This window comes from Cololabis saira, chromosome 17 (genome assembly GCF_033807715.1).
Source record: "Cololabis saira isolate AMF1-May2022 chromosome 17, fColSai1.1, whole genome shotgun sequence".
NCBI classification, from domain to species: Eukaryota; Metazoa; Chordata; class Actinopteri; order Beloniformes; family Belonidae; genus Cololabis; species Cololabis saira.
This window is the reverse complement of record NC_084603.1, coordinates 11,913,135-11,938,949: the sequence shown is the minus strand read 5'-3', so window position 1 is coordinate 11,938,949 and position 25,815 is coordinate 11,913,135. Positions and strand designations below refer to the sequence as shown.

The 25,815-nt window shown below is 41.0% G+C and overlaps 2 protein-coding genes across 3 annotated transcripts in view; one reads left to right on the top strand and one right to left on the bottom strand.

Moving 5' to 3' along the window:
• cdh23 (cadherin-related 23) overlaps positions 1 to 25,815 on the bottom strand; it is a 230,210-nt gene that overhangs the window by 22,768 nt on the left and 181,627 nt on the right. The window contains exons 37-45 of the mRNA XM_061745915.1: positions 8,161 to 8,382; positions 7,958 to 8,077; positions 6,809 to 6,989; positions 6,465 to 6,598; positions 5,950 to 6,159; positions 4,529 to 4,636; positions 2,905 to 3,007; positions 2,396 to 2,521; positions 2,099 to 2,302 (exon numbers count right to left, since the gene is read on the bottom strand). Of these exons, the coding sequence (XP_061601899.1) occupies positions 2,099 to 2,302; positions 2,396 to 2,521; positions 2,905 to 3,007; positions 4,529 to 4,636; positions 5,950 to 6,159; positions 6,465 to 6,598; positions 6,809 to 6,989; positions 7,958 to 8,077; positions 8,161 to 8,382 (1,408 nt within the window). The remainder of the gene's footprint in view (positions 1 to 2,098; positions 2,303 to 2,395; positions 2,522 to 2,904; positions 3,008 to 4,528; positions 4,637 to 5,949; positions 6,160 to 6,464; positions 6,599 to 6,808; positions 6,990 to 7,957; positions 8,078 to 8,160; positions 8,383 to 25,815) is intronic.
• Positions 10,676 to 23,875, top strand: vsir (V-set immunoregulatory receptor). Of its 2 annotated transcripts, XM_061745359.1 has the most exons (8): positions 10,683 to 10,756; positions 10,875 to 10,964; positions 17,462 to 17,872; positions 18,499 to 18,549; positions 18,841 to 18,951; positions 19,187 to 19,214; positions 19,528 to 19,703; positions 22,064 to 23,875. In XM_061745359.1, exons 2-8 carry the CDS (start codon positions 10,877 to 10,879, stop codon positions 22,099 to 22,101), a joined length of 903 nt encoding a protein of 300 aa, XP_061601343.1. In that variant the 5' UTR covers positions 10,683 to 10,756; positions 10,875 to 10,876; the 3' UTR covers positions 22,102 to 23,875. The 2 variants fall into 2 exon arrangements, with proteins under 2 accessions (XP_061601342.1, XP_061601343.1); XM_061745358.1 differs by having other exon boundaries at positions 10,676 to 10,964.

Genomic DNA, 25,815 nt, shown 5'->3' with positions numbered 1-25,815 from the left:
GAAGGCGCGCCGATTTTTTTCCAGTGGTCAGCCACGGTACTGCAACCAAAAATCCCATGCGGCCCAGAAAGCTTTTTTCCCATAGACCGCAATAGTAAAATAGAAGCCTCTAAAACTGTTCACAGGACACCTCCAGCTGTAATCACCGTCAATTACTAATCTTTGTATTCTATGTTTTTAAGTCATGGACTTTATATCTGTCAAAAATGTTTTATAACGGCCAGAAAAGTCAAAGAAAAGTCTCTTTCTGGGCGTGACGTCACGGCTGACGTCACAGCCGTGTCCGTGCATTCCACGGATGTTTATATTAATATATATTATGTAATTATATTATATGAATACATTAATAATATATGTAATACTATACATGTAATAATATACATTAATTAAGATATTATATTAATACATATTATATTAATACTCGCGTCATTGCCCCGGGGCATGATGGGAGGCCCCAGAGCATCATGGGAGGTGAATCAACTGCGCATGCTCTATGGGCCGCTGTATGCGGAAGTAAACCCGGAAGTCAGAGATTTTTTCGGCTTATGCGCTGAGTGAGTAAAATGCATTGAAATGAATGGGCGGCCATTTTTTACGTCCGATCCAGTTATTATAATAGATCCATGCGTCACGCCCACAAAGAGACTTTTCTTTGACTTTTCTGGCCGTTATAAAACATTTTTGACGGATATAAAGTCCATGACTTAAAAATATAGAATACAAAGATTAGTAATTGCCGGTGATTACAGCTGGAGGTTCCTGTGAACAGTTTTAGAGGCTTCACTTTTACTATTGCGGTCTATGGGAAAAAAGCTTTCTGGGCCCCATGGGATTTTTTGTTGCAGTACCCCGGCTGGACACTGGGAAAGATCGGCGTGCCTTCTGAGCGCGAGACTGGGGGGCTGCGCGGAACCATATTATTCAGGCTTCACACGTGTCATTTGTTGAAGTTTTTTTCCAGGATTCTGATTGGCTAGCATGACTTTAGCTTCTCGTTACACTGCCCCCTGTAGGTTTGGCTGCTCATAACACCTTAACAGCATATTTATGCGGGTTCGTGTAAACAAGGGTATTTTTCAAAACGTAGAGGGGGAAATATCCGTTTTTGTAAATACCCGGCTATGTGTAAACGTGGCCTCAGTTCTGTCTTGACCCTCCTGTTTCCATCTGCCCTGATTGTCTGCACCTGTGTCTCGTTATCCTTTGTGTATATCTAGTGTTGTCTTTCCCCTGCTCCTTGCTGGTCCATACTGTTTGCTCCCTCCATGTTCTCCTCGTCAGGTTCTCCTAGTTTTCTTCATGTTCCTGTTCCATTTTTGATCCTGCTCAGCAGCGTTTTTGGTTTTGTTTTTGCGAATAAACCTACGTTTTTTGGAAATCCTGCCTCCTGCTCTCGGGTCCTCTAACCAATCCTGACAGCCTGGCTCGGCTCGACTCAGCGCTTTCCCACTAGGGGTTTAACGTGCCGAGTAGATACTTTTCCTGTAACTACTTTGCCGAGGTTCTAAGCGGCAGAGTCAGGCTGTATCTGACATCATCACACTACAGGCCACCGATTGGTCGGGGGGTTGGAGTCAGACGTCTGAGTCAGGATGTGACATCAGAGAAAGAGACTCTGACGGCTTCTTGTTCATTTTATTCCACCAGCAAAAGTCTGTTTGGTGATCCAACTCTGAGGTGCAGATGTTCATAAACCTGGTGGCTGAGGAGAGAATTAAAAAGGGATCTAGACGGGCGATAAGGAACAAGATCTACCAGGAGCTTTGTCACTTCATAGCTGCTCGGACTTTTCAGCAGCGTTGAGATGAACTAAAAACTTAAAAAACGGTAGCTGCTTGAAGCTTCTCTCACTCTCATTTTCTAACTTTATCAGACCCAGCAGCACATTTATCATCTCCTCCATTATCTACATCTTTAGTGTTGTCTTCGTCGTTTAGATACACAATCAAATACGTCACAGCAGCTTCGCTCCAACCCGCCTACTCTCCAGTTGCTGAATTGTTATGGAAAAGAACCAGGCCAAGTTGAGTTGAGCCGAGTAGGTACTAGTGGAAAAGTGCCATATACGTACACACCGATCACACGACAACACACGCACCGGTGGGGCTGCTCTCGGGGAGTCGGACACTGAAACTGGAGGGACTGAAGACAGGCGGGTTGTCATTCTGGTCCAGGACCGTAACTGTGAGGGGGACACTGTTGTTTAAGCCTCCTACGTCCACCCCGACCAGAATCAGCTCCACCCGAGGCTCCTGAAATGCTTCGCGGTCCAATCTAGCTCCCTGACGCACAGATATGACACCTTGAAGGGAGATACGGAGAAAGGGAATTTTTGCACTGCACCTTTAAAAAAAAAGTTCATTTCTATTTACTTTTAACTGCAAAGTCATTTTACCAGTATGAGCATCAACAGTAAAGAGGTCCACCCTCGCTCCCAGCAGGCGGTACTTCACCACAGAATTAGGTCCGATATCTTTGTCCTCAGCCAGAATGGGCCCATTTAAAACAGTTATGGTGCTGCCTGAGACACAAGTAGACATTACAGAACACACATTTGTATTTACTGCACAGAAATGTCATTAAAACAGGAATGGAAAGTTCCAGGCAAGAAAGAAATACATGTGGCGAACCGCCTCCTTAATTACACGGGTAGTAATTGCACCTCAAGTTCAAAACAAACTTGTAATGTTGCAGTTAATTGAGAATTCCTTGAGTCCCTGACTAAGAACCGGCGAACGATTGTGTGTAAACAAAGTCAGGAAGTGGTTAAGACGTTGCTTCAAGTGCTACAAGGTTTCTGCTACGTGCTGCAAACATACAGTACATTACCTGCTCACGATAACCAAGAAGGTACAGTAGACACGCAACACGCGCCCACACATGTAACACACACACACACGTTACCTGCTGCAGAGTTCTCTGTGATTTCTGCTCTGTAGCTGGTCTGGGTGAAGATGGGTCTGTTGTCGTTCTCATCCAGGATGGTGATGACCAAGAAGTCTGAGTCCTAGCAGACAGGGTTACAAGGGTAAAGAAGCAACGATTAAAGGGACATTTGCCGATTCCTCGATCTCCCCGTCCTTGCATGAGTTTTCTCAAGGTGTTATTTCATCAGGTGATTCTAAACTGATCATACTAGGGCTGTGCAATTAATCGATTTTAAATCTAAATCGGATTTATTAATCAAGACGATGTTAAAAAAAGGAAAATCAATTTTCCTTTTTTGCAGCTGGCTGCATTACAGACAGAGCTCGTCTAGTCATCTTTGTTTGGTCAAGAAAATTGTAAATGTTGTCACTTTACTAAACTCAAGGAGGATTTACAGTATCTTTCAATTGCACTTCATTCCCAATAGGGAAATTTGTTTGCTATTTTTCTTTAAAAATAAAGATAAAATATTTGAAACAATTTATTCCATTGTCTTTTGTAGTTTTACCAAAAAAATCGAAATCGAAAATCGGGTTTTCAGAGAAAAGAATCGGGATTTTATTTTTGTCCAAAATCACCCAGCCTTAGATCATACATATACAAAGAATTTTATTGTATTGTTGCTGTTGTTTTTAATATTTTTCTTTGCAAACGAGAGCTGCAATGTCACTGAACTTATTCAGCGGCAATAAAGACATCTAAATCTAAATTCTAATCCAAAGTACCCCTCCTCTTGCTCTGTGGTAGCTGGGATGGATCCCAGCCACGCTAGAAACAGGAAAAATGCAATGAAATGATTTAATTAACCCTCAAAAAAGCATTTTCATGATCGCATGTCACTTTCTTGGAGACGTTCAGAAGTACAGGTTTTGCAGCTGCTGCACTATTCACACCCTGACAGGTTCAGGGCTTGTTGACGACTGGAGAAGCTTCTCGCCTTCACCACAGACGATTTCAACAGCGCTTTTTAAACAGAGAAATTAACCAGCCTTACTTTCAGTTGTTCTGATGTTCTCATTTCTAACGAGGAGCGTGCAAATGACAGGTCACAATGTGTTTTATTGAATAAATCTAAATCTCAGAGGTTTTGTTTTTTTGTCTGTCGCAAAAAACTGACAGAAAATAATTTTCATGCTTTCCTGTATCTTTCACCCCCCGTCAGTAGAGTGGCAGTATTGGTTATGCATTGGAAAAATGGAAAAAAGACTAAATATAGGGACATCCTGACGACATCAAAGCTTAAAAGTGGGACAGAATGAAGGGAACGATAAGGAGACAGTACTGCCTGAATACAACTGCAGCTTGTGACAGTGTTTCCATGTTTTCATATAATAGGGAAGACATAACAAGACACAGAAGGGAGACGAGATAACAATCTCAGCGAAGAGATTGTGTAACGTTCTGGTGAGATGAGACAAGTACAGAAGCACAGGCTACAGGTTAGGCCAGTTTAGATGATGTTACAGGAACTGAGAATATAAATCCCCAATAAGGAAATTCTGTCTGGGTAAGCCCCTTTATCAGATTAATGGAATAATAGCTGAATGGTGACACGGTGTGAGCGCTGCGGTGGTACACGTGCACAGGAGAGTGGGGTTACCCTGCGGGCGATGCGCGGGTTCTCGGGGTTGTCCTTGACGGTGATGGTGAGTGTGTACTCCGCCACTCGCTCTCTGTCCAGGGGTCTGTTCACCTTCACCACACCTGTCTGAGAGACGCAGGACACACACGGAGTTACAGGTGCTCTGCATGGAGCACTAGCATGTAAAGGTTAAAGATAAGTGTACCAACAACTTTCATTTCTGTGGTTTGAAAAAACAACAACAACCTGTCGTTTGTTGTAAAACCACCTACGGGAACATAAAAACTCCCGTCTCTTAAGCAGCCGACAGTGGAAACAGACCTGGGTGTGTTAAAACAGCTGAATAATGCAGCTTTTTAATCCAGATGTCATGATAAGTCTTTTTCTTGAGATTATTGATTACCTTGAGTAAATGTGTCTCTGTCATGTGATCGTATCATCTATATATTTTTAAAGTTAAAACATATTTATGCTGCTGTTTTTAGAAAAAACTTCAAATAACGTACTCAGAAAAGGAAGATATTAAGTATATAGTTGGTTCTTCCAGATCAGGGGTCTGCAACCCAAAATGTTGAAAGAGCCATATTAGACCAAAAACACAAAAAACAAATATGTCTGGAGTCCCAAAAAATGAAAAGTCTTGTATAAGACTTAGAATGAAGGCAACACATGCTGCATGTATCTATATTAGTTATAACTGGGGGAAGATTTTTTTTTTCATTATTCACTTCGAGAAAAAAGTCGAAATGTCGAGAAAAAGTCAAAATGTTGAGAAAAAAGTCGAAATTTCGAGAAAAAAGTCAAAATGTCAAGATTAATGTTGAAGTACAATCTTGAAGAAAAGTTGAAATGTCGAGAAAAAAGTTGAAATGTTGAGAACAAAGTTGAAATGTCGAGAGAAAAGTCAAAATTTTGAGAAAAAAGTCGAAATGTTGAGAAAAAAGTCGAAATGTCGAGATTAAAAGGAAAGGAAAAGGAAGAAAAAAGAGAAAAAGAGAGAGAAAAAGAAGAAAAAAAGGAAAAAGAGAAGAAAAAAGGAAAAAAAGGAAAAAAAAGGTCAAACATTTTTGAAAAAGCTCTAGGAGCCAGTAGGCCGGCGCTAAAGAGCCGCATGCGGCTCTGGAGCCGCGGGTTGCCGACCCCTGTTCCAGATGGACCAAACACCATCCTTGTAACACCAGACTCTTCTGTATGACACGCCATATGTGTGCACATGGTAATAATATGTTTGCTACCACAATCAGATCAATGTATTTAAAAGCAAAAGTGTGAATGAGGCAGCTGAAAGGGAAATGCAACTCCTGCTGTGAGCAAGAAAAGGCAGAGAACTGAAAGTATTAAAAACTTTGGGAGCTGCCAGTAACAAAGCTCAAACTTCCGACGTCCATGCCGGCTCTCTGTAATTTTCATGCTTAAACTACAGCCTGCATTTCCGTTACCGTGTCGTTGATGTAGAAGGCTCCTCCCAGGTTTCCAGCCGTTATGTTATAAGTGAGCAGCGCGTTGCGCTCGTTGTCTGCGTCCCGTGCATGGATTCTCGCCACGGAGGTGTGTATGGAAGCGCCCTCGCTCACACTCGTGTTGTGGGGAAGGTTCAGGAGGACCGGGTCGTTATCGTTGATGTCCAGGACGTGGACACCCACCACCACCTGAGGATAACAAGGGTGATCCTCTCAAACACACATCGCCTGTTCACAATAGTGCTGCGTGGGTTGTCTCTTTACGATGGGTATATGATGGAAACGTTTGTGCTACTTAAGTCCTTAAATGCATCAAAAAGCAGCTGTTAAACATTTCTGATCATACTGTAAGTGCTGACTACAGAGAGGTGTGGTTGCTAGAGTTGGGTGTTAGTTTGTATTGAAGGTAAGTTAATATGGAGAAGTCAGGTTTGCAAGTTCCTGATTGTTCAAGCGGATGTGATGGGAGAGTGTGGTGTAATAATATGTCTCACCGAACTGTTGAGAGATGGAGTTCCCAGGTCTCGAGCTGTAACCGTGATGTTGTAGAAGGCTGTTGTCTCTCTGTCCAGCTCCACATCTTTCCTCACCCGGAGCTCTCCCTCCACAGGAGAGATCATGAATTCATCTGACAGGTAGACACAAAGCTCAGAGATGAATGGAGATGATGCAGTCACACACACACACACACACACACACACACACACACACACACACACACACACACACACACACACACACACACACACACACACACACACACACACACACACACACACACACACACACACACACACACACACACACACACACACAAACCCCCCCGTCTCATACTGACTCTGGTAATCTCCTCCAGTGATGCTGTACTCCACTTTTCCATTGAGCCCAGAGTCTTCATCGCTGGCCCTGAGGGTCCAGACCCGGGGCCCCGGCTGGCCCTCTGCTACGTCATACGGGCCCTCGTAGGCTCTGGGGAAGGTTGGCGTGACGTCGTTCACGTCTAAGACGTTCACCAGCACCTAACGAGGGAGAGGGCAGACTTCTTGACACAAAGCTGAGTGGAGCCTGATTCGTCACGTGCACCATAACCGGCGCTCTCAGTCTGACCCATGTCGGAGAACATGCATCTTTTTGGTAAACACCAGAGGTGTCAAGTAACGAAGTACAAATACGGCAAGTACAAATACTTCGTTACCTTACTTAAGTAGAAATTTTGGTTATCTATACTTCACTGGAGTAATTATTTTTCAGACGACTTTTTACTTTTACTCCTTACATTTTCACGCAATTATCTGTACTTTTTACTCCTTACATTTTAAAAACAGCCTCGTTAATCTATTTCATTTCGGCCTTTAAAAAAAGACTATCCAGTTAAATTGTGAATTTGGTTGTGGCACAATGAAGGATGTTCTTGTCCAGTTTTGTTCTTACATCCGTTCCCTCAGATTCCTGCAACTAAACTTGGATGTACATTCCAATAAAGGTTAGGATAAATGATAACATGCCTCTGAAGTTTGACTTTTTGCACCATTACAATACTTATAGGCAACTAGTCATCATATCTCCTGCTCTCTGAAACACATGTTAATGCTCAATAGTACACATATATGGTTCTTTAATATATTTGCATTATACTAAGATACATTCATTTTCAATGGCTTTTGTCCTTAATGGCTTTTTTCCCCCTTACATTACTTTTACACTTTAAGTAGTTTTGAAACCAGTACTTTTATATTTTTGCTTGAGTAAAAAACTTGAGTTGATACTTCAACTTCTTCAGGAGTATTTTTAAACTCTAGTATCTATACTTCTACATAAATAATGAATGTGAATACTTTTGACACCTCTGGTAAACAGGAATAAAATATTGTGTGTATGTATGTTATGTTTATGTAATAATTGCTCTGGGTCTCTGGAAAGCGCCTAGAGATAACTTCTGTTGTAATAGATGCTATATAAATAAAATTGAATTGAATTGTGTGATTACTGTTGTGCTTGATGTCAAGCGCAGAGCAGGCTTTGGACACTGGTCAGTAGCCGTGACAACCAGTGCATAATGACCACTGCTGATCTCGTAGTCCAACTCCTTTACGGCGATGATTCTCCCCTGAAACAAGCAAAGCAGAGAGTTTGTTTTTATTTCTTTGGTTTATTTATGGCTGCTTCAGAACCGACAGCTTTCTGACTCACGGTGAAGCTGTCGATGTTGAAGGTCTGGATTACGTTGCCCTGAGCAATGGCGTATCTCAGCGTGCCGTTTAGACCCTCGTCCGGGTCGATGGCAGTTACCGTAGCGATGGTGGCTCCCACCGTCTCTGGTCCCTCGCTCAGCACCGTGACGTACTCCTCCTCAGGGAACTCCGGAGCGTTATCGTTCTCGTCCACGATGCGAACATGGATGGTGGTCGAGGTCTGCATGAGGAACGAAGGGACGAGGAAAACATTCAGAGATGGATGTATTACTAATCCTACCCACGTGTGAACCGGCTCCAGCAACGGTGTGACTGGGCCTGCAAGTGAAAGCATTTTGTTGTTCCACTTCAAGATCAACATGTTAATCAGGATACATTTACCAGCAAGGACTATACTCTCTGACACGCAAAAAAATAATATCCCATGACGGCCAAAACGAAAATGTGAAGAGTAAATGAGGCAAAGAGAAGAGGCTGTAAGACGCTGACTTGTGATCTTGGCAACAGAGTTTGGAAAACATGGAAAATATAAAACCCTGGAAAAACAATCAAATTCATTTTAAATCTACTGTATAATGTTTTTTTTCCATCAAATTAATTTTATTTGTTAATATACAGTAAATCAATTTGTCAACTTCAGGCCTGTAGCACATTAAAAAAAAAGTTGATACAGGAACAAGTTATAATGCAGTTAAGGAAAGACAATGTTGGGTGAAATATGTCAACAGGTGATTGTTCTGTGATCTGGTACGAAAGCATGTTTGTGAAACACTGAATGTTTGTGAAACCTCGTACTGTAGTTTATTTTCATTATATTATAAATGTTTGCCACTTAAAAAAAACAGATTAGTGACTAGTGTGACAACATTTTGACGTAGGGACCAAATGCATTATGGGATACAGTTTCCCAGGAAGATTGGTTAGTCATTACTGGATATTTACCCAGAGATAAAAAAATCTGATATTTATTAAATACTGTAAAGTACATATTGTACATACTACGGTTTGCACCAGTAGTGTAGTATGTAGTTATGCTGTGTTATTACTTTATTTTCATTGTCCATACCTTTTTTTGATTTGGTGTAAAGGCTGTAAAGTGTAAGTTGAATGTATGAAAAAAAAAAAAAACCTATGCAAACTCAAAGAAACCCCTCCATCAAAGCCCTGAATGATTCTGATGAATAAAACAAAGCTACAAGTATCATTGCATGAAACAGAGGTGACGGTAAATTCTTGTTCGACAAGTCTGACCTGCCTGTTGTAAAAACATTGACCCTGCTTTCCCCCTGAGGCTGAGATGACTAAACCTTAGAATAATGTGAAAATAAAAACGCACCGCTCGGTCATCTAAACACAAAGAATAGTTTTATTTAACCTCAACCTCTTTAATGTCAAATAATTGTAAACATTAGAGAAATATACATCAAACATTAATATTAGACTGTCTTCTGTAGTGCTTTAGAAAGAGTCTAGTTGCTTTATACTTTTAAGTTTTAATGAGAGTCGTGTGTATTTAAAATATTCATTATACCAGTTGATAAAAACTAACCAATAACTTGCTCTTTCTAATGTTTGTATTTTTTATGTCCGTTTTTACAGAGGTGGGTAGTAACGAGTTACATTTACTCTGTTACATTTACTTGAGTAAGTTTTGAGAAATGTTGTACTTTTAGGAGTAGTTTTGAATCACTGTACTTTTTACTTTTACTTGAGTAGATTTGTGAAGAAGAAACTGTTGCTCTTACTCCGCTACATTAGGCTACGTTGAGCTGTTACTTTTCTTTTATCCCTTTTATCCGCGTACGCGTCAATCTCATGACATCACTGAGTGATTCTTTGGGAAAAATGTTTGTTTTTTTCATGTTTTGTCACATTTACACAGACTCAAACACACAGAGTTTCTATGAGTTCATGGGCTTGTTCTAGTTCTGCCTGGTTAAAAAAGAAAAGTACAAAGGCTTGAAATTTTGTGCTACTTGTGCTTAATTTATTTTTTTATTCTGTTATTTTATTTATTTTATTATTTATTAAAGTACTTGACTTTACTTTAAGCTTATTTTAATTTGAGCTATTTTTTATTAATTTTAATTTATTTTATTATTTTATTGATTTAATTTGCCTGAAGATGATTATTTTGTACTTTTGTCTGTTTGAATGGTTGTGTTAAAAAAAATAAATCAGACATTACTCAACAGTTACTCAGTACTTGAGTAGTTTTTTCACCAAGTACTTTTTTACTTTTACTCAAGTAATTATTTGGATGACTACTTTTTACTTCTACTTGAGTCATATTATTCTGAAGTAACAGTACTTTTACTTGAGTAAAATTTTTGGCTACTCTACCCAGCTCTGCATGTTTATAAATAGACTGCAAAATAAATGCAGATTTTGACCAAAAACAAGACTGCCGTCTCGGGGGCGTGGCCAGCCCGCCAGGGGGCGTGGCCAGCCCACCCGGGGGCGTGGCCTCCTCACTCATAGTATCACGTTGCTTTAAAGCGGCGCAGCTCAGAGAGTAAAGTACTGGAGGACGGACAGTATCTGTGTTTTGGTGCAAAGTTAAGAGAACGTGCTCAGATTAGGAAGTAGACGAGGTAAATTGAACAAAGATTAACAAAAGCAAATAATTGACTGGATTGTGAGAGGGTGAAAACAAAACAAAACAAACAAACTAAAACCACCTCTGCTACTTTTGGCGTCCCCTCCCCGCAGACATGGAGCGGAGGTTGCCGGCTCTAATATCAGTTTCTGGACGAAAGCTCATGTTTTGGATTTTCTCGGTCCTGTTGCCCGTTACTGCAGGTAAGTCCATTAAGTAAAATGTGAGAAAATGTCAAAAGTAGATTAAGACCTGTCTGTCTAAACAAGTAGAAACTTAATGTGACGCTTTGGCAGCTGGATGTAAATTGATGACTTTAATCTGTTTTGCCCCCATCCTTGCTTTCTTTTTTATTTATTGTCCTTAAGAAACAGCTGTGCTTTGCAGCTCTCATGCCGGCTCCTGGCGTGTGTGTAAAACTATTGGGGCTGTAGACATCTCCCACATGTGGAGCCTCGCTGTTTTTGTTTTGACGCAGAACATCTGGCCGAGCGGTTCCGGAGCTCCTCCTTTGGGCTGCTGTGAAGTGTAAATCCACCTTAAACTCAGCCGCAAACAAGGGCCTTTACCTCAGAAATGTGGCCCACATTTGGAGGAAAAAACAACAAACCAGAAAGAAAAAAACAACTAACAACTAAGAACTAAAAAGAGAGAGCAGCATCATGAGCTCCTTGGCCTCCAGTGATCGATCCACCTAAAAACTGCTTTATTCTTACAGTATTTCTGCGCTTCTTCCTGGCAGCTCTAATCAAACGCTGCAGTTTATTCAAGGACTTATTCAGAGTTTAGAGGAGAACCAGCTGTTGCCTCCCTGGGTGCTGGCTGCTTCACTTCAAACACACATCCAAACTTTATCACTTTTCAGCCTGTTGCCTAATTCTGTTTAGATAAGCTGAAAGGTCAGTGAAAAGCAGTAATGATTTCATTGAAGACCTTTAAATTTGGCATTTTCGGGATGAAAAAAAAAAGGTCTGAGGTAAATTTTTAGATGTAAAACGTTTGTAAATCACGTAATGACTCAATCTAAAGTGCATGTAGATGGTGTGCATTGAGGCTTGTGAGACTGACAGGCTCCATGAAAGACGACAGGTCTGAGACCATCCAACGCCCTCCTGGCAGACTTGTTATGTCCTCTTTGTTGGAGGTTTCCTTCTTTTCAGCCGATGATGAAAACAGCTGTTTGTGCCACTGCCAATAATGGACTTCCACTGTGCAAAATACCACTTGAGTGAAACCCAGCTGTAATCAGCGGGGTTTTCCTCTCAGATAAGTGTTTAGTTTGCCGGGGTGGACAATGGCTCAGTTAAAAATGCTCAGTGGAGTCTGAATGGGGCCACTCTCTGCTGTGTGTCTTAACTGAATACATCTTTACCAGGGCACAGCTTACCTTTGGCCAGGGCCGTTGACAGGGACAGGCCAGGGTATGCATGTGCATGTGCAGCAGTTGTGTGAGCCTACACTGAAAGTACCTTAGTAATAAGACGACTGCGGAGGAGGTTCTCTGCCCTGGGATTTTTCTGGGGTTCACATATTGAACGATCTATGAATTAGTTGCTGCAGTCCCCTTTAAGCATGCGGCGAGGATGATAAATGAAATTACCACCAGTGACCTCCACGCTGCTGGGAACAGTGTTGCCTCCCACACTGGCGGTTCCCTGAACGGCCCAAGGACACGACATTAACCTTGACTCATCGTCTAAGCAAAGCAGCTACAACTACAAACTTTGTTCAGGAAAGCTGGCAGGTGTTGACTGTAACAGCAATATTTTAGTCAACTCTAAGCAGAGCGACTCAAATATAGAGAATGGGGAAGAGTGGGGGAAAAAGTCAGTAATTGTGTTAATCAGGATGATGTAATAATAACCTCTGCTGTTTCAAAACAACAAAATTTCCCATCAAAACTTTCAAAATGGCATTTCATCTGCATTGTGACTTAAGTAAGACTTATGATGAAAGAGTGTAGTAATTATGTCGTAAATATGTCTTTTACTTGGCTAAATGCAAATCCTGAGGCTGAAGAACAGGAAGACCGTGAAAGGAAACAGTGTCCCTGCTGTTAATAACTTATCTCAGATTTGCTCAGCTCGTAAAAGCTAAGGAAATTTCCTCTGACCGGCGATTATGGACACCTGAACATGATGGCGTGTTTACTCACAGCCACTTCCTTATGTGGGCACTTTTGTAACAGATTTTGACATTTCCTGTTGCTGTATCTGTTTGTTAAGTTATAATCACCAGAAGCGGCTACTCGAACCCTCTTTTCTTTTGGTGTTAGTGTGTGCAGGGGGTGATTTCCTGATTTTACAGGCATCCTGTAATGAGTCAAAGTAACTTTACCGTGAAAAAAAGCCTTAAGTGGTGTATCAGGAAGGAGAACATGTACTCAGGTAGAGGATTTGTGAATATCAAATGTAGCTGTATTTTAAGTTCAGCTCAGTTTGTGTTCAACTCTTGGTGAAGAGAAGTCTTAATGTACATATTATATAACCAACTTGCATATGTCATATGTCTGAGGGCAACTACTGGGACATTGACAGCATGTCCTCAACAGGTGGCACCGAGGATGAAAACAAAGGCCAGATTGTGTCTGGGCCCTCTGGGACTATCAGGATCACAGGTGGCAACTTAGATCTATAATCCAGCCAAAATACAGATGTCTTATGTATATCACTAACAAAAGAACAAAAAAAAGGGCTGTCTGTTTTGCACGTGTTAAAAAGTTAGCTTTTTTACCTCCAACCACATTTGCTGACACTGTGGTGAACACCACCCACTTGGAGCCTCTTTAAGTGCTCAAACAACAGATATTAGTTTCCCCAAGATACCTCCTCTTATAGGTCTGGTCTTGTTACGAAGATGTAAGAAATATAATCCATTTGCTACATGAGAACCTTTGGCTCTAAACTTCAAAAAGGAAAGAAAAAAAACTATTTGCCAGAGTTCATTTTCTCATGTAAATCTGACAAGGGAAGGCAGAGCCGGCTGTTATCAAACAAGAAAAGGCTAGTGAGAAGGGCGGGGTGGGTCCGAAACATTAGATGAGAAGGACTTCCACTGCTATTGTCCCAACACATTGGGAGGAACAGCCGGGGGATAACAGTTTCACCTTAATCACCCTCCACGGTCTTCCTATTGCTTTTCCTGGCACACAATGGCGAGTGTAGGGATCAGCCGCACACACAGGAGTGGGGCACTGCTTCTCATTCTGACACACACAAACACACACACACACACACACACACACACACACACACACACACACACACACACACACACAGGATGCACACATGGCGTGTAAACAAACATGCACGGTTAATCAAAGAGCCGAGGTCAGCGACTGTTCAGCTACTGTATGTCCTTCCCAGCTGAGACTAAATCAACCATTTGAAGCTGGTATTGACATTTACACTGAAACGGCTGCTCTGCTTCCTCATTTATGTTCTCGCAGGACCCAAAAGGCTCTCTCACACAGTGTATCTGCCCCCCTGGGGGAGTATAAGTGCATTAAAAAAAACAGGTCGTGGCTAATTGTGCTTCAGTCATGCGCAGCTGCTACCACAGCAGCTGCTGCAGTCCAAAGGCTTTTACTTGTTTGTCTTTGGACAGAAGGTGAAAACATCGGAAAACAAGCAAAGGGGAATTCATTTAACTCAAGTCATCAAGTCAAGATTTTTATAAATAAAAATGTGATATTTCTGTGTTCAGTTACAGAAAACACTGACCACTTTCCTTCAGCTAAGATCATATTTTGTGAAATAAGATCTATATACATGTATGATTGAAAAAGTAGAAGAGTCAGGAGGGATGGTCATCATTACTGATACTGGCTGGAGAAAGTTACTGATACTGGCTTAGCAGCCTTAAAGATTTCAATTCAGTATCAAAGGGCAGGCAATCAGACGGGAGGAGGAGGGGGTCGAGTGTTTGGAGACAACTCAGGAAGGAAGTCCACTCCTCAAACCAGGCACCGACTAGCCTCCAGAAATGCACGCAAACACACACACATGCTTACTGTAAAAGCTGACATACTTTTTTCCCCCTCCTGAAACATGCTGGTAATGTTCATGAACACACTTGCACACGCTGTTCGTGTTGTCTCTGCAGCTCTAAGCAATCTTGGATGCTGAGCTACAATCTAATCTATTGCAGAAAAAGCATTATAATCATAATGGACAGTGCTGCACTGTTGTGTTATTTTATGTGCATATGTGTTTGTGTGTGTGCATATTTGGGGGGATTGTTAGAAAGTAGCCTCAGTTTTGAGGTGTATTTTTTTGGAGGGGGACTCAATCGTTTAAAATACACCTTAAGGGTTAATCTATGCATGCATGTAACTGCTGCACCGAAGAGCAGGATGTGGTGGAAAGCAGAACGCGTTAGAAAGAGTGTGCAATGTGTACGGAGCGTCTAACAGCTGTCTTGTTGGTTTCCTGGGTGCACATGAACATTTATATGCAGCCAAACTGTGTCATAGTACAGCTTTTTAAATTCAAGCGCTGGGTAATAACATCTTAAGGTGTTTATGGTATTTCAAGGAAGAATCAAACACAGCATCAGTCAGATTTCTATACTGTCCCTGTTTCTACGGCCGCAGCGATGCTGTATATGCATCTGCAGCTGTCCGAAAGGAACAGGCTATTTAACTCCCACAGGAGGTTAGTGGATTTGTTTTAGTCAGCAGACTCAACTCTATTTCTAACCACAGTTTGAATAAACACAACAAGAAACAAACTGTGTTGACCCAAAGGCACAAAGACTACGACACAAGCAGAATCGGTTCATGGAAAATGCTGGGCTTTGGCTTTAAGTCCACATTGAAATTGCTAGTTGCTATAATTACTTTTTTGCATTGTGGTTCTCCACTTTATGAGCCATGGCAACAGGCACAAACTTCAGTCCACTCAGCCTCAGCTAATTTAAAATGACCAGTGATTTCCTGCCTGAGTTGAATTTTACTTATAGAAACTTGAACTTTTAGTGTCCAACTCGGGGGAAGAATGCTGGATGTCAAAGGTCATCATGGGTTCCTTGCATTAGTGTAGATGAGTCTGCTAATTGCTACAAGGCCTAAATTCTAATTCATTTTTGACATTCTGAAATAAACTGATTGGAAAAGATATGTAAAATAATAATGAATACCTTTGCTGAATATACATTGCAAGATGCTATGAACCCACTGCCTAAAGTGGACACCCACAAGCGTCTGAAGAGTCCCTCTAGTCCAGGGGTCGGCAACCCAAAATGTTGAGAGAGCCATATTGGACCAAAAACACAAAAAACAATATGTCTGGAGCCGCAAAAAATGAAAAGTCTTGTATAAGCCTTAGAATGAAGGCAACACATGCTGCATGTATCTATATTAGTTATAACTGGGGGAAGATTTTTGTTTTCATTATGCACTTCGAGAAAAAACTTCGAAATGTCGAGAAAAAAGTCGAAATGTCGAGGAAATAGTCAAAATTTTGTGTAAAAAATCGAAATGTTGAGAAAAAAGTCGAAATGTCAAGAAAAAAGTAAAAATTTTGAGAAAAAAGTAAAAATCGTCGAGATTAAAAAGGAAAGGAAAAAGGAAGAAAAAAGGGAAAAAAAGAGAAAAAAGGAAGAAAAGAGGAAAAAAAAGAAAAAAATAAGTTGAAAAAAAAGGAAAAAAAGGTCAAACATTTTTGAAAAAGCTCCAGGAGCCACTAGGGCGGCACTAAAGAGCCGCATGCGGCTTTAGAGCCGCGGGTTGCCGAGCCCTGCTCTAGGATTTTGGATCAGTCTTCTTAGCAGAATTGATAGAGTTTAATTATATCTGAAGGTTTCCTGCAAAGACCTGACATTCAAGCAATGCTTATCTTTCATAACAACTAGGTGAAGACTTTGACTACAGTTCCAAAGGCCTTCTCTTACCTTGCTCTGCCTGTTTAATGAGCTGTTTTAATGTGTATTTGGGCAAAAGATCCTGCTGGAACACCCAGATGGGTCCAGCCTGATGCTTTGAGGCAATGCTGAAAATACTGAGGTAGTGCTGGCTTTGTCTAATCTTCCAGCTCAACAGGCAGAAGGAACAACTAGAGAGCATGATGCTCTTCTAAACATCATCGTTGGCAGTGTCGTTGGGGGTGGATACCTCAGTGTTTACTTCTGCAAACATAACTGTGGTTAATGTGACCAAACAACCTAATCATTGGCTCATCTTACTACAAGCATTTCCATCCAAAATCCTTTGGAAAGTTTGAAGCTGTTGATTGCGGATCATCACTTTCGTTGTTATTCCTGTATTATAGTACCTTTTACACTTTTAATGCATACCCTTACATTTTTCTCTCACAACATGATTATGGTCTGCGTTTGCAGTTTCTTAAAGCAACTTCCGTGGATTTTGTACCTTGGAAAAACCAGCTTCTACCACTACAGAAATAAACTTTACTAAATTTAACTTCTTTTTTTTATCGAAATACTCCATTCTTTCCTCTGGTTTTTCTTTGTCATCTATAAATATAGACATTTCTCCCCCTGGGTTTAGTTTCCCAGACATTTGTTGTTATTTCCATTTTGTATAAGTCCCATTTCTCTCATAAGAAGCCACAACAATACAACTCAACCGTAGCCAAACACACCACTGTATCTCTGAATTAAATCACGGGATTGGTAGGATATGTTCTGAGAGGAAGTCATATGTGTTAATTGCATTTTTCCTTATTTATCTTCTCTCCAGCTATTGAGACGTCTCATTCCCACTCCACGCTTGGTGTTTCTGCACCTCACCTGTTCTACACGTGCCCTGAAGGTGCAACTGTTCAGCTCATGTGCACCCAGAGAGGTGCCGCCTTGCACCCGGATGACGTTCTGAAGCACGGCTGGCTTTTCACGCCCCACAGTGACAGGCGCTGCACACCGGGGACAGGCCCACGGAACATGAACATCGGTACTTTCCACATCAACCGCACCTTACCGGCAGGGCTGACACTTGGATATACGAATGAGAAGATGTGGGTGATCCTGCAGAACGTGACCCATGCTGACCAGGGTCGCTACTGCTGCATGATCCTGGACTTCAAGAGGGACCACAACCACGCGTCCCTGGAGCAGAGGTCCCACAGCCACCTGGTTCTTCATGTTACACCACGTAAGCACATGTAATTAATGCGTGTGAAAGCACAAGCTCATACAAATGAGTCACAGACAGTGTTTTTGTTGGCTCTGAAGTAGGATAGGCCTGTGGTTCCCAACCTTTTCCAACTCAGGGCCCACTTTTATGTCTCAAAAATGTTCACGGCCCACCTCCAAACTTTTTAATTCTCCCTGTTGCTAGCCAGCTATCCATCTTTACACTCCAGTTTCAGGTATCAGCATCAAACGTAAATAAGTCAAGTGCAACGCAGTCCCGCTGAAAAGTGGTCCGACCGATAACAACAAAAGTTCCTATCGCTCATTTGCTTGTCACATGTCTAATACTTGAAGGAAAACAAAACAAAATAATATTTAAACATTTTTAATATCATTTTAAACATAACTGAGTTTTAACATTTAAAATATTATTCTGTATATTTTTATATAATTATATCCCCCCCACAAAAATCATACTTTTTTGGCGGCCCACTTGCAATACCTTCGCGGCCCACCAGGGGGCCCACAGGTTGGGAATCACTGGGATAGGCTGTTGTGATCACAACTTTGACCGTTCATAGATGCATTTCCCTGGTGTCACATTTTGACTTATACGATGCAATGTGTTCATTTGAACTTTTCTAGGAAGAACTGGACAGGAAAATTGCACCGTCTGGGATCCCACACCGCCTGCAGGTACAGAACTTAGACTTAGACCTACTTTATTGTCATCGTACGAAACACAGCAGTGAGTTTTCAAAACGAAATGTGACCGAAATTAAGATTGCAAAACATATCTGTACATATATTTAGCAATCTTGATTTCGGTTATCCGGGAAGCCAGGCAATAACATTTCGTTGGTAAAACTCGCTGCTGTGTTTTGTAGCTCTTGGTAAAAAAAATTTACCTTACTCGAGCTTCATAGACAACGGAAGGCCGTCAGTTATTCTGTTTGTTTAACTCACAGTCCCTCTGTTGCTTCCCAGGCTCCGTGCCCGTGGCCTTGGCTTTAGCAGCCTGCATCTTGGCTCTGCTCTCTCTGCCTCTTATTCTGGTGCTCGTCTACAAACAGAGGCAGAATGCCCAGTCCAACAGGCGTATGTATTACTGATGAACACAAACAAGCAATGCGCACACGCACAAACTTAATTTCCATCTCCTTGCTATGGGTCACATAGAAGTTTCCTACACTGGGTTCCCAGAGTGTTTGGTCTGATGCATTTCCTGCCACTGCGGTGGATTAACTGTATTTCACACAGTAGGAAGCACGTTCCCACTCAGCTCTGTTTCAGTTCATTTACAATGGCCCGTTTCCTGTTTCCTCTCTCCCAGGTGCACAGGAGCTGGTGAGGATGGACAGGTGAGTTTCCCACAGTCCTTCAGATCTCAGAGCAGCATCAAAACAAACGCCCAAAACATGTAACAGCTGATTTCTTCATGTAGCGTCAGATAAACATTTAATCTTATTCACTGTGGCAACTTCTACTTTCAGTATAGGGATGACTTGATAACAGATGTTGCATGCCGTCATGTATGATTTTAGTGATTCATGTCTGTGCGTCTTATATTTCTTACAGTCTTTAGCAACATATGAGTTTTGTAACAGGTCATTGAGTCATTTTGTCGGTTTCTTACTTGCTTCTCTTTCTTTTGTGCTCGTGTTGCGTTTTCAGCGAGGCCCCCGGCCATGAAAACCCAGTGTTTCTTGGAGGATCACCTCAGATAAAGACTCGGACTGTGTCTCAGATCATGACCAGGCAGTCCTCTGAGACGGGCCGTCGCTTGCTGTCCGACCCGGGAACGCCCCTGTCGCCTCCTGCTCATGGGGACGTATTCTTCCCATCTGAAGGTACGACGTGCCCCCAAAAGTACAGACTTCTTCACAGTGCAAACTCATATCGCAAGGGAAACTATGGTCAGGCCAAGCAAGAGATGCAGATACTTGTTAAGACTCTGCACAATGAAATCAGTGCAAGTTACGTCATTCTTCAACCCACTCAAAGCATTCTCAGATCCCCTTAAGTTTTGAACATTTTCTTGTGTTTCAGACTTGATCAAGTACAAACAAGTTGCTTTAACTCATGAAACATAACATGAATAAAAGAGTGAATTGAACATTCACACCCTTCACTCAGTGCTTGGTTGAAACATTTCTGACTAAAGTTCGCTGCAGGGTTTGAACATTTGGTGATGTCACCAAATCATCTCAGTTGTGTTTATAGATCATGTTCAGTGCTGCCCACATGTTTTTGTACAGTGAGTTTTCCAACACTGTGCCTTAACAATCCTGTCTAGCCAGTCTTTACTTCATAGTTTGGTTTCGTTCTGACATACATCAGAAATCTGTAGGTGATATGTTCAGGTTCAATTTCAAGTTTACTTATAAAGCACTTTTATAAACAACAGCTGACCAAAGTGCTGGACAAGTGAAAGAAAAAGAAAAACAAAACAGGACAACGTAAAACATAAAACACAAATGAAATACAACAATCATAAAAGCTAGTGAGTAAAAATGAATTTTAAGATGAGATTTAAAAACAGACATAAAAGGAGCCAGGCGTATGTGCGGTTTAAATATTGGGTCTAAACCCAATATGTAAACTGGTTCAGGTCTTTCGATATAACACAATAATACACCACAACCCAGTTGCCTTTAACAAAAACAGTTTTTCTTTTTAAATTGGCAACTGTTGGAAAAAAGGGGACATAAAACCAAGAAAGATGTGTAAAACATCATGAATCAGAAAAGTTGTTGTAGGCACCTTTTGCATTTTGAAAGACTCCTTCAACTTAAAAAGCACTTTAAGTGTCATGAAAATATATCAAACAAGGACATCATTCTTTCAAAATCAAAAATTCAGTGTGGTAACGTTGACGTTACTATGAGTAATCGTGACTTTACGTGTTTCTGCTGAGATGTTTTGCATTTTTGTGCTGACAGAAAGACTTTCTCTCTTGCGCAAGACTTCAGCCTAAAGCGAGTGGGCTGCTGCGCGTCTCACATCAGATCCTGACATGAATCTGATACGACTCCCATCAGACTCTAGTGGGCGTTTCAGGGGTGGGGGTGGGGGTGGGCCCTGGGGTGTCTTATGAACACATATACAGTATATACTGGGACTGTATAGACACTAACAAGGACCAACAGTATTGTTTTGAAGGAGGTGACCGTGTTCCTATTTTCTTGACTTCTTCACTTGCCTCTTTTGCAAGTCACTCTCCCAAGAAAGGCAAGTTACAGTAATATTGAAACATTAGTTATGGTTTAGAGCTTCAATCCCAAGTATTTTTTTTTCTTCTGCTGCTTCCTGAGGCACCTGTTCAGACATTCCAGACATAGATGGATGGACAAGCTTTTTTCTTGCTCAATGATATCAGGAGAAGGAGAGAAAAAGAGAGCTGAACAAAAGACCCCCTAAAATATGCTGACGGTCATTTAGAGATGACAAACAAACAACATATATGCCAAAACAGGCCCATCTCACTGACTGAGGCTCGTCCAGATGCTGCAGTTGGCCTGTACATGTAAGTGAAATTATTTTAGAAAGAGGAAATTGTTTTACAATAAACAGCTTCCAGTGGTTAATGACATCTAAAATTACAGTCAAGCTTCTTCTCTGAAAGGAGAATCTCAAATATTAATACAAATTGAAAAAAATTAAATTCAAAACTCACAAAGGAAAAAAAAAAACTTTTGTCAGGAACACTTTTTCCTGCCAGAACTGAATTCCTTCAGCGTTACACAGATGTTGAACTATTTAACTTGATCTTTCTTTCTGTTTCGTGCTGTGTGGATTGTGCTACACTTCAGTTTTCTTCCTCATGCCTTTCGGCCCACTGACCTTCTGCTGTGCGGTATTTAAGTAGCGCCACTTCCCTATTATCTACAATATGTTGCAATTCGGGCTCCAGTCCTTTTTGTTCTGCTTTTTTGATGGATTTCCAGAAAAACACCTCATTTTTGGTGAAACGTGTCCGTCTCTGCCTGTCATTTATCAGCTTATCGAGGCAGGAGTGAGATAAAAGTTAAATGCAGTCACGGGAGTAGAAATGTCATATTTGAGCAGGAAGTGCATTGCTGAATATGCAAACACCCACATTAACATTTTTTTTTCCACAAGGCAGCAAAAAGGCATGAAATGCTGATTAGTGTAGGAGGATAACTTCTGATTTCAGTCCTCTGAAGCGACATGTGCTTTTCTGTTCCAGACACCATCCCAGAGTCTCCAGACCTCATACTGATCTAAAAGCCTCATCCATCGCTCTGAATGCTGACCTGGAAACAGTCCTGCCATTCTCTTCCTCTTCTGTGTCTTACGAACATTATCGTCCTCACAAGCTGTCTCACAATAACGTCTGCCGGGATTGTCTTCTGCACATTGTCTGGACCGCAGGAGGGAGAAGGACGGCATGTTTTTTTTTTTAGTCTCACCTGCAACAATAGCTGGAGGCCGAATGTGAACTTGAAAAGAATCTGAAAACGGCTCCCAGACCGTCAGGTACGTGGTCTGGTGGCCCCGCTGCCTACGGGGAACCCTGTGGTGAGAGCTGAGGGCGCAGGTCCTGCCGTACGCAGGGATGGATGTAAAGAGTGAGAGGCACGTCGTAGTTTGGTGCAGTTCAGACAAATGTTTACTTGTTTGGGTGATCTAGGCTGGTCCATTTTATACCCCACACACATGCCGACCTACAGTGCCTGCTTTATGTCCTTGAGGGCAGGAATAATAAGTTACAAACTTGCACATGGAGATAATTATTATTCATTTTCTTAAACCAAAAGCACAGGTGAGAAAGCAGTATGCAGCCCATTCTTCTGCTCTCATCCTCGCCGCCGTTTCAGTCTTCAGAGAAGTCCCAGTATTCTTTGATTGTTTTCGTGGCATTAAATAACTTCTTCACATCATCTGTACTCTCTTACGACGGAGTATTAGGGCCAAACTAAGACAAAAAAAATTGGAAATTACGAGAATAAAGTCATAATATAATGAGAATAAAGTCGTAAAATTACGAGAATAAATTCGTAATGTTGCGAGAATATAGTCGTAATAGAATAAAGTCGTAAAATTACGAGAATAAAGTCGTAACATTACGAGAATAAAGTCGTAACTTTATTCTCATTACATTATGACTTTATTCTCGTAATTTCCTTTTTTTGTTTTTTTGTTTGACCCTAATACTCCGTCGTACTCTCTAAATGGCTCCGAAAAATTACAAAAAATGAAGCACTCCACAATTGCCTTAAATATTCTCCTGAAGTTCTGAAAATAAAGGTAAAAATGCTTTCTTTTTAAAACTTTTGTGTCTTACTTAATGTTGTTTGTGTACAATGTAACGGTTAAGACTGAACTGTTTATTATTTTTCTCTTGAATGTAGCCTCACAAATACCAGCAAAAACTGCCAATCCTCATCATTTCCATGCTGTTTTGTGAATATTCTTATTTGTTTGTATTTCACCGTGGTAATGTTCATGTGTTTAGTGTTCATTTCTATTCTTTAATGTGCAATGAGGCAGATAATCAGCATATATTATTTCAGCAAATGTGTAAATAAATGCCAACCAAAGACAAATATATCAGTGTGGATTAAGAGTAAATGAGACGTAAGTGCAAATGACTGCAGTGATGACGTTATCCAGTGTGAGGTGAGAGCTGCTCAGCAGGAATCATCTCAACATGTATGTGTAGCAGGTGTACAGTTTAGAAAAGGATATAATGTGACTGTAAGGTTTCATTTTTAAATGACTGAATACTTAATAATGTTATGTTTGAGGGTTTGGGTTGGTGACTGCGTGGATATCTGTGTGTTTTCAAATGTGAGATGACAGTTTTTGGTCTTGTTGACATATTTCTTTGCTAGTGTGAATGTTACCTTGAATACAACCTTTCCATTTCTGTCTGTTTGTTTTATACCCGAAGCTCGTATCACACAAAGTTCTGATGAGAGCATGTTTTTGTTCTGCATATTGCTTTTAAACTGTCCTCTTAGGAGCTTGTATAATAAAGCGGTGCTTTTGGACCCTACAGCCTTGTGAAGCCTCGTCTCTGAAATCATCCTCATCCTTTCAAATGGCAGATCTCTAAAACCAGTGTGATACAAGGACGTACTGCATTTGCTACCGAGGGAGCCATCACAGATAAAACAAGGTTGTTCCACTTGTGTGCGTCTGAGATGGTGCACACCAGAGGGAGACTGGCATTGAGGAGAGAAAATGATAAAACAAGCTTACTGTCTTGTTTTATGAGAAGAGACGGAGACCTAGATGGGAAGAGACATTGCCTGGTAATGGGCCATGGGCCTCTTTTTTTGTTAAATCACGCTCGTCTTGAATGAACAAATTACAACTTGTATAAAGACTTTTTTTTTTAATCAGCCATTTTTTAAAGGATACATATATGATTCATACTGTACAGTAAATAACTCTTCTGTCTGCACACATACAAACATGTGGAGAGCTTTTTAACCGTTTCCAGACTGGAACAACAGCAATTGACTTTGCCTGTTAAGAAACATGACTTGTGGCTTTCCTGTTGACAAAGCAAGGTGTTTCCTGCGCCTGCACAGCCAACCGGTTGGGTAAAGACCATCAACCAGTCGTTTTGTCTTTAAATTTCTCTGCCTAGTTTTTGTGAAACATCCTTGCGTCACACATCGCTGCAGCGCTCCGGCATACGCAGACGTGAGAGAAGTATTCATGGCATTTTGGTTAAAAGAATCGCTGAATTACTCATATTTGAACTAAAAGTGCAAAGTAACAGCAAAAAACTGACAGCAAATTGTGAACAATGTGAGACATTAAAGAAAAACACTTAAGTGTGCACACAGCATTTTATTGCTGTAACATTCTGCTTATACAAGAGACGTATCTCTTGGTATTTTTTCACAATTTCTCTGAGCACCGCGGAGTCTGACCTTGGGGTGAAATTGCTCGGATGCACACACAGGGAAGATTGTCATCTGTCTTGAATGTTTTCCACCTGTGAATAATCTTTCCCACTGCAGAATGATGCACTTCAAATGGTTTGGAAACGGCCTCACAACCCTTCCCTCAAAGTTGCCTCCCTCAGATCACTGCTGACGTCGTCCCTCCCTGGGATTTTGTTAACACACCCGAATGCTCCAGATAAGCCAAAAGCCCAAACTTTTTACAGAGATGTTCCCACTCACTGATGGTCAATTACCATCCTGAAGCACCTGCTTGTTACTTGCACTGAAGACCTGGTGAGCACCAGATGATTAGTTTATATTATATACTATAAGTTTCAGTCTTTTCTGTACAAAAACCCCAAAAGGCCAGCTGTTAATAACCCACACATCCAAACTGGGACCTCAGCTCGTGAAAGGCATAAAAACCATCAGGTTAATGATTCAAATGTTCTGGGTTTGAAACCATTTATAGGAGAAAGAACATTAGCTCCCTTTGAGGTGTAATAGAAATTTAAAATAGCACAATATGTGAACCCCCCCAGTAAGGTGTGGATGTTAGTAAATATATTTGGTTAGTTTCCACCACTGTGTTTAAAACAAGTATATTGAGATGCAGTCGAGATTCAAAACTGTTTGTAGTGTGGTGATTGAACAAAAGAGCGCCGAGCGCCACATGATGTGCAAAATTCATGTCTGCGCCAGTAAAATATATAACCTTTGATAGACGTTACAGGCAGTACTCGAGTTGATAAAAACGGTCAAAATCATCCCCCCTGTAAAACTGCCATCCCACCTTTCCATCCCTTATGTCATTTCATCAATGAATGTGGTTTTACTGATATTTCAACATTTAGAGTCATCACCAGAAAAATAACACCAGAGAAATAACTTATTTGACAATTTTCACCTGTTTCAAGTAAATTTTCACTTGAAATAAGTAGGAAAATCTGCCAGTGGGACAAGATTTATCTTCTTATTACAAGCAAAACGTTTTTTCTACTTATTTAAAAAAAAAAATCTACTTGAAACAGGTAAA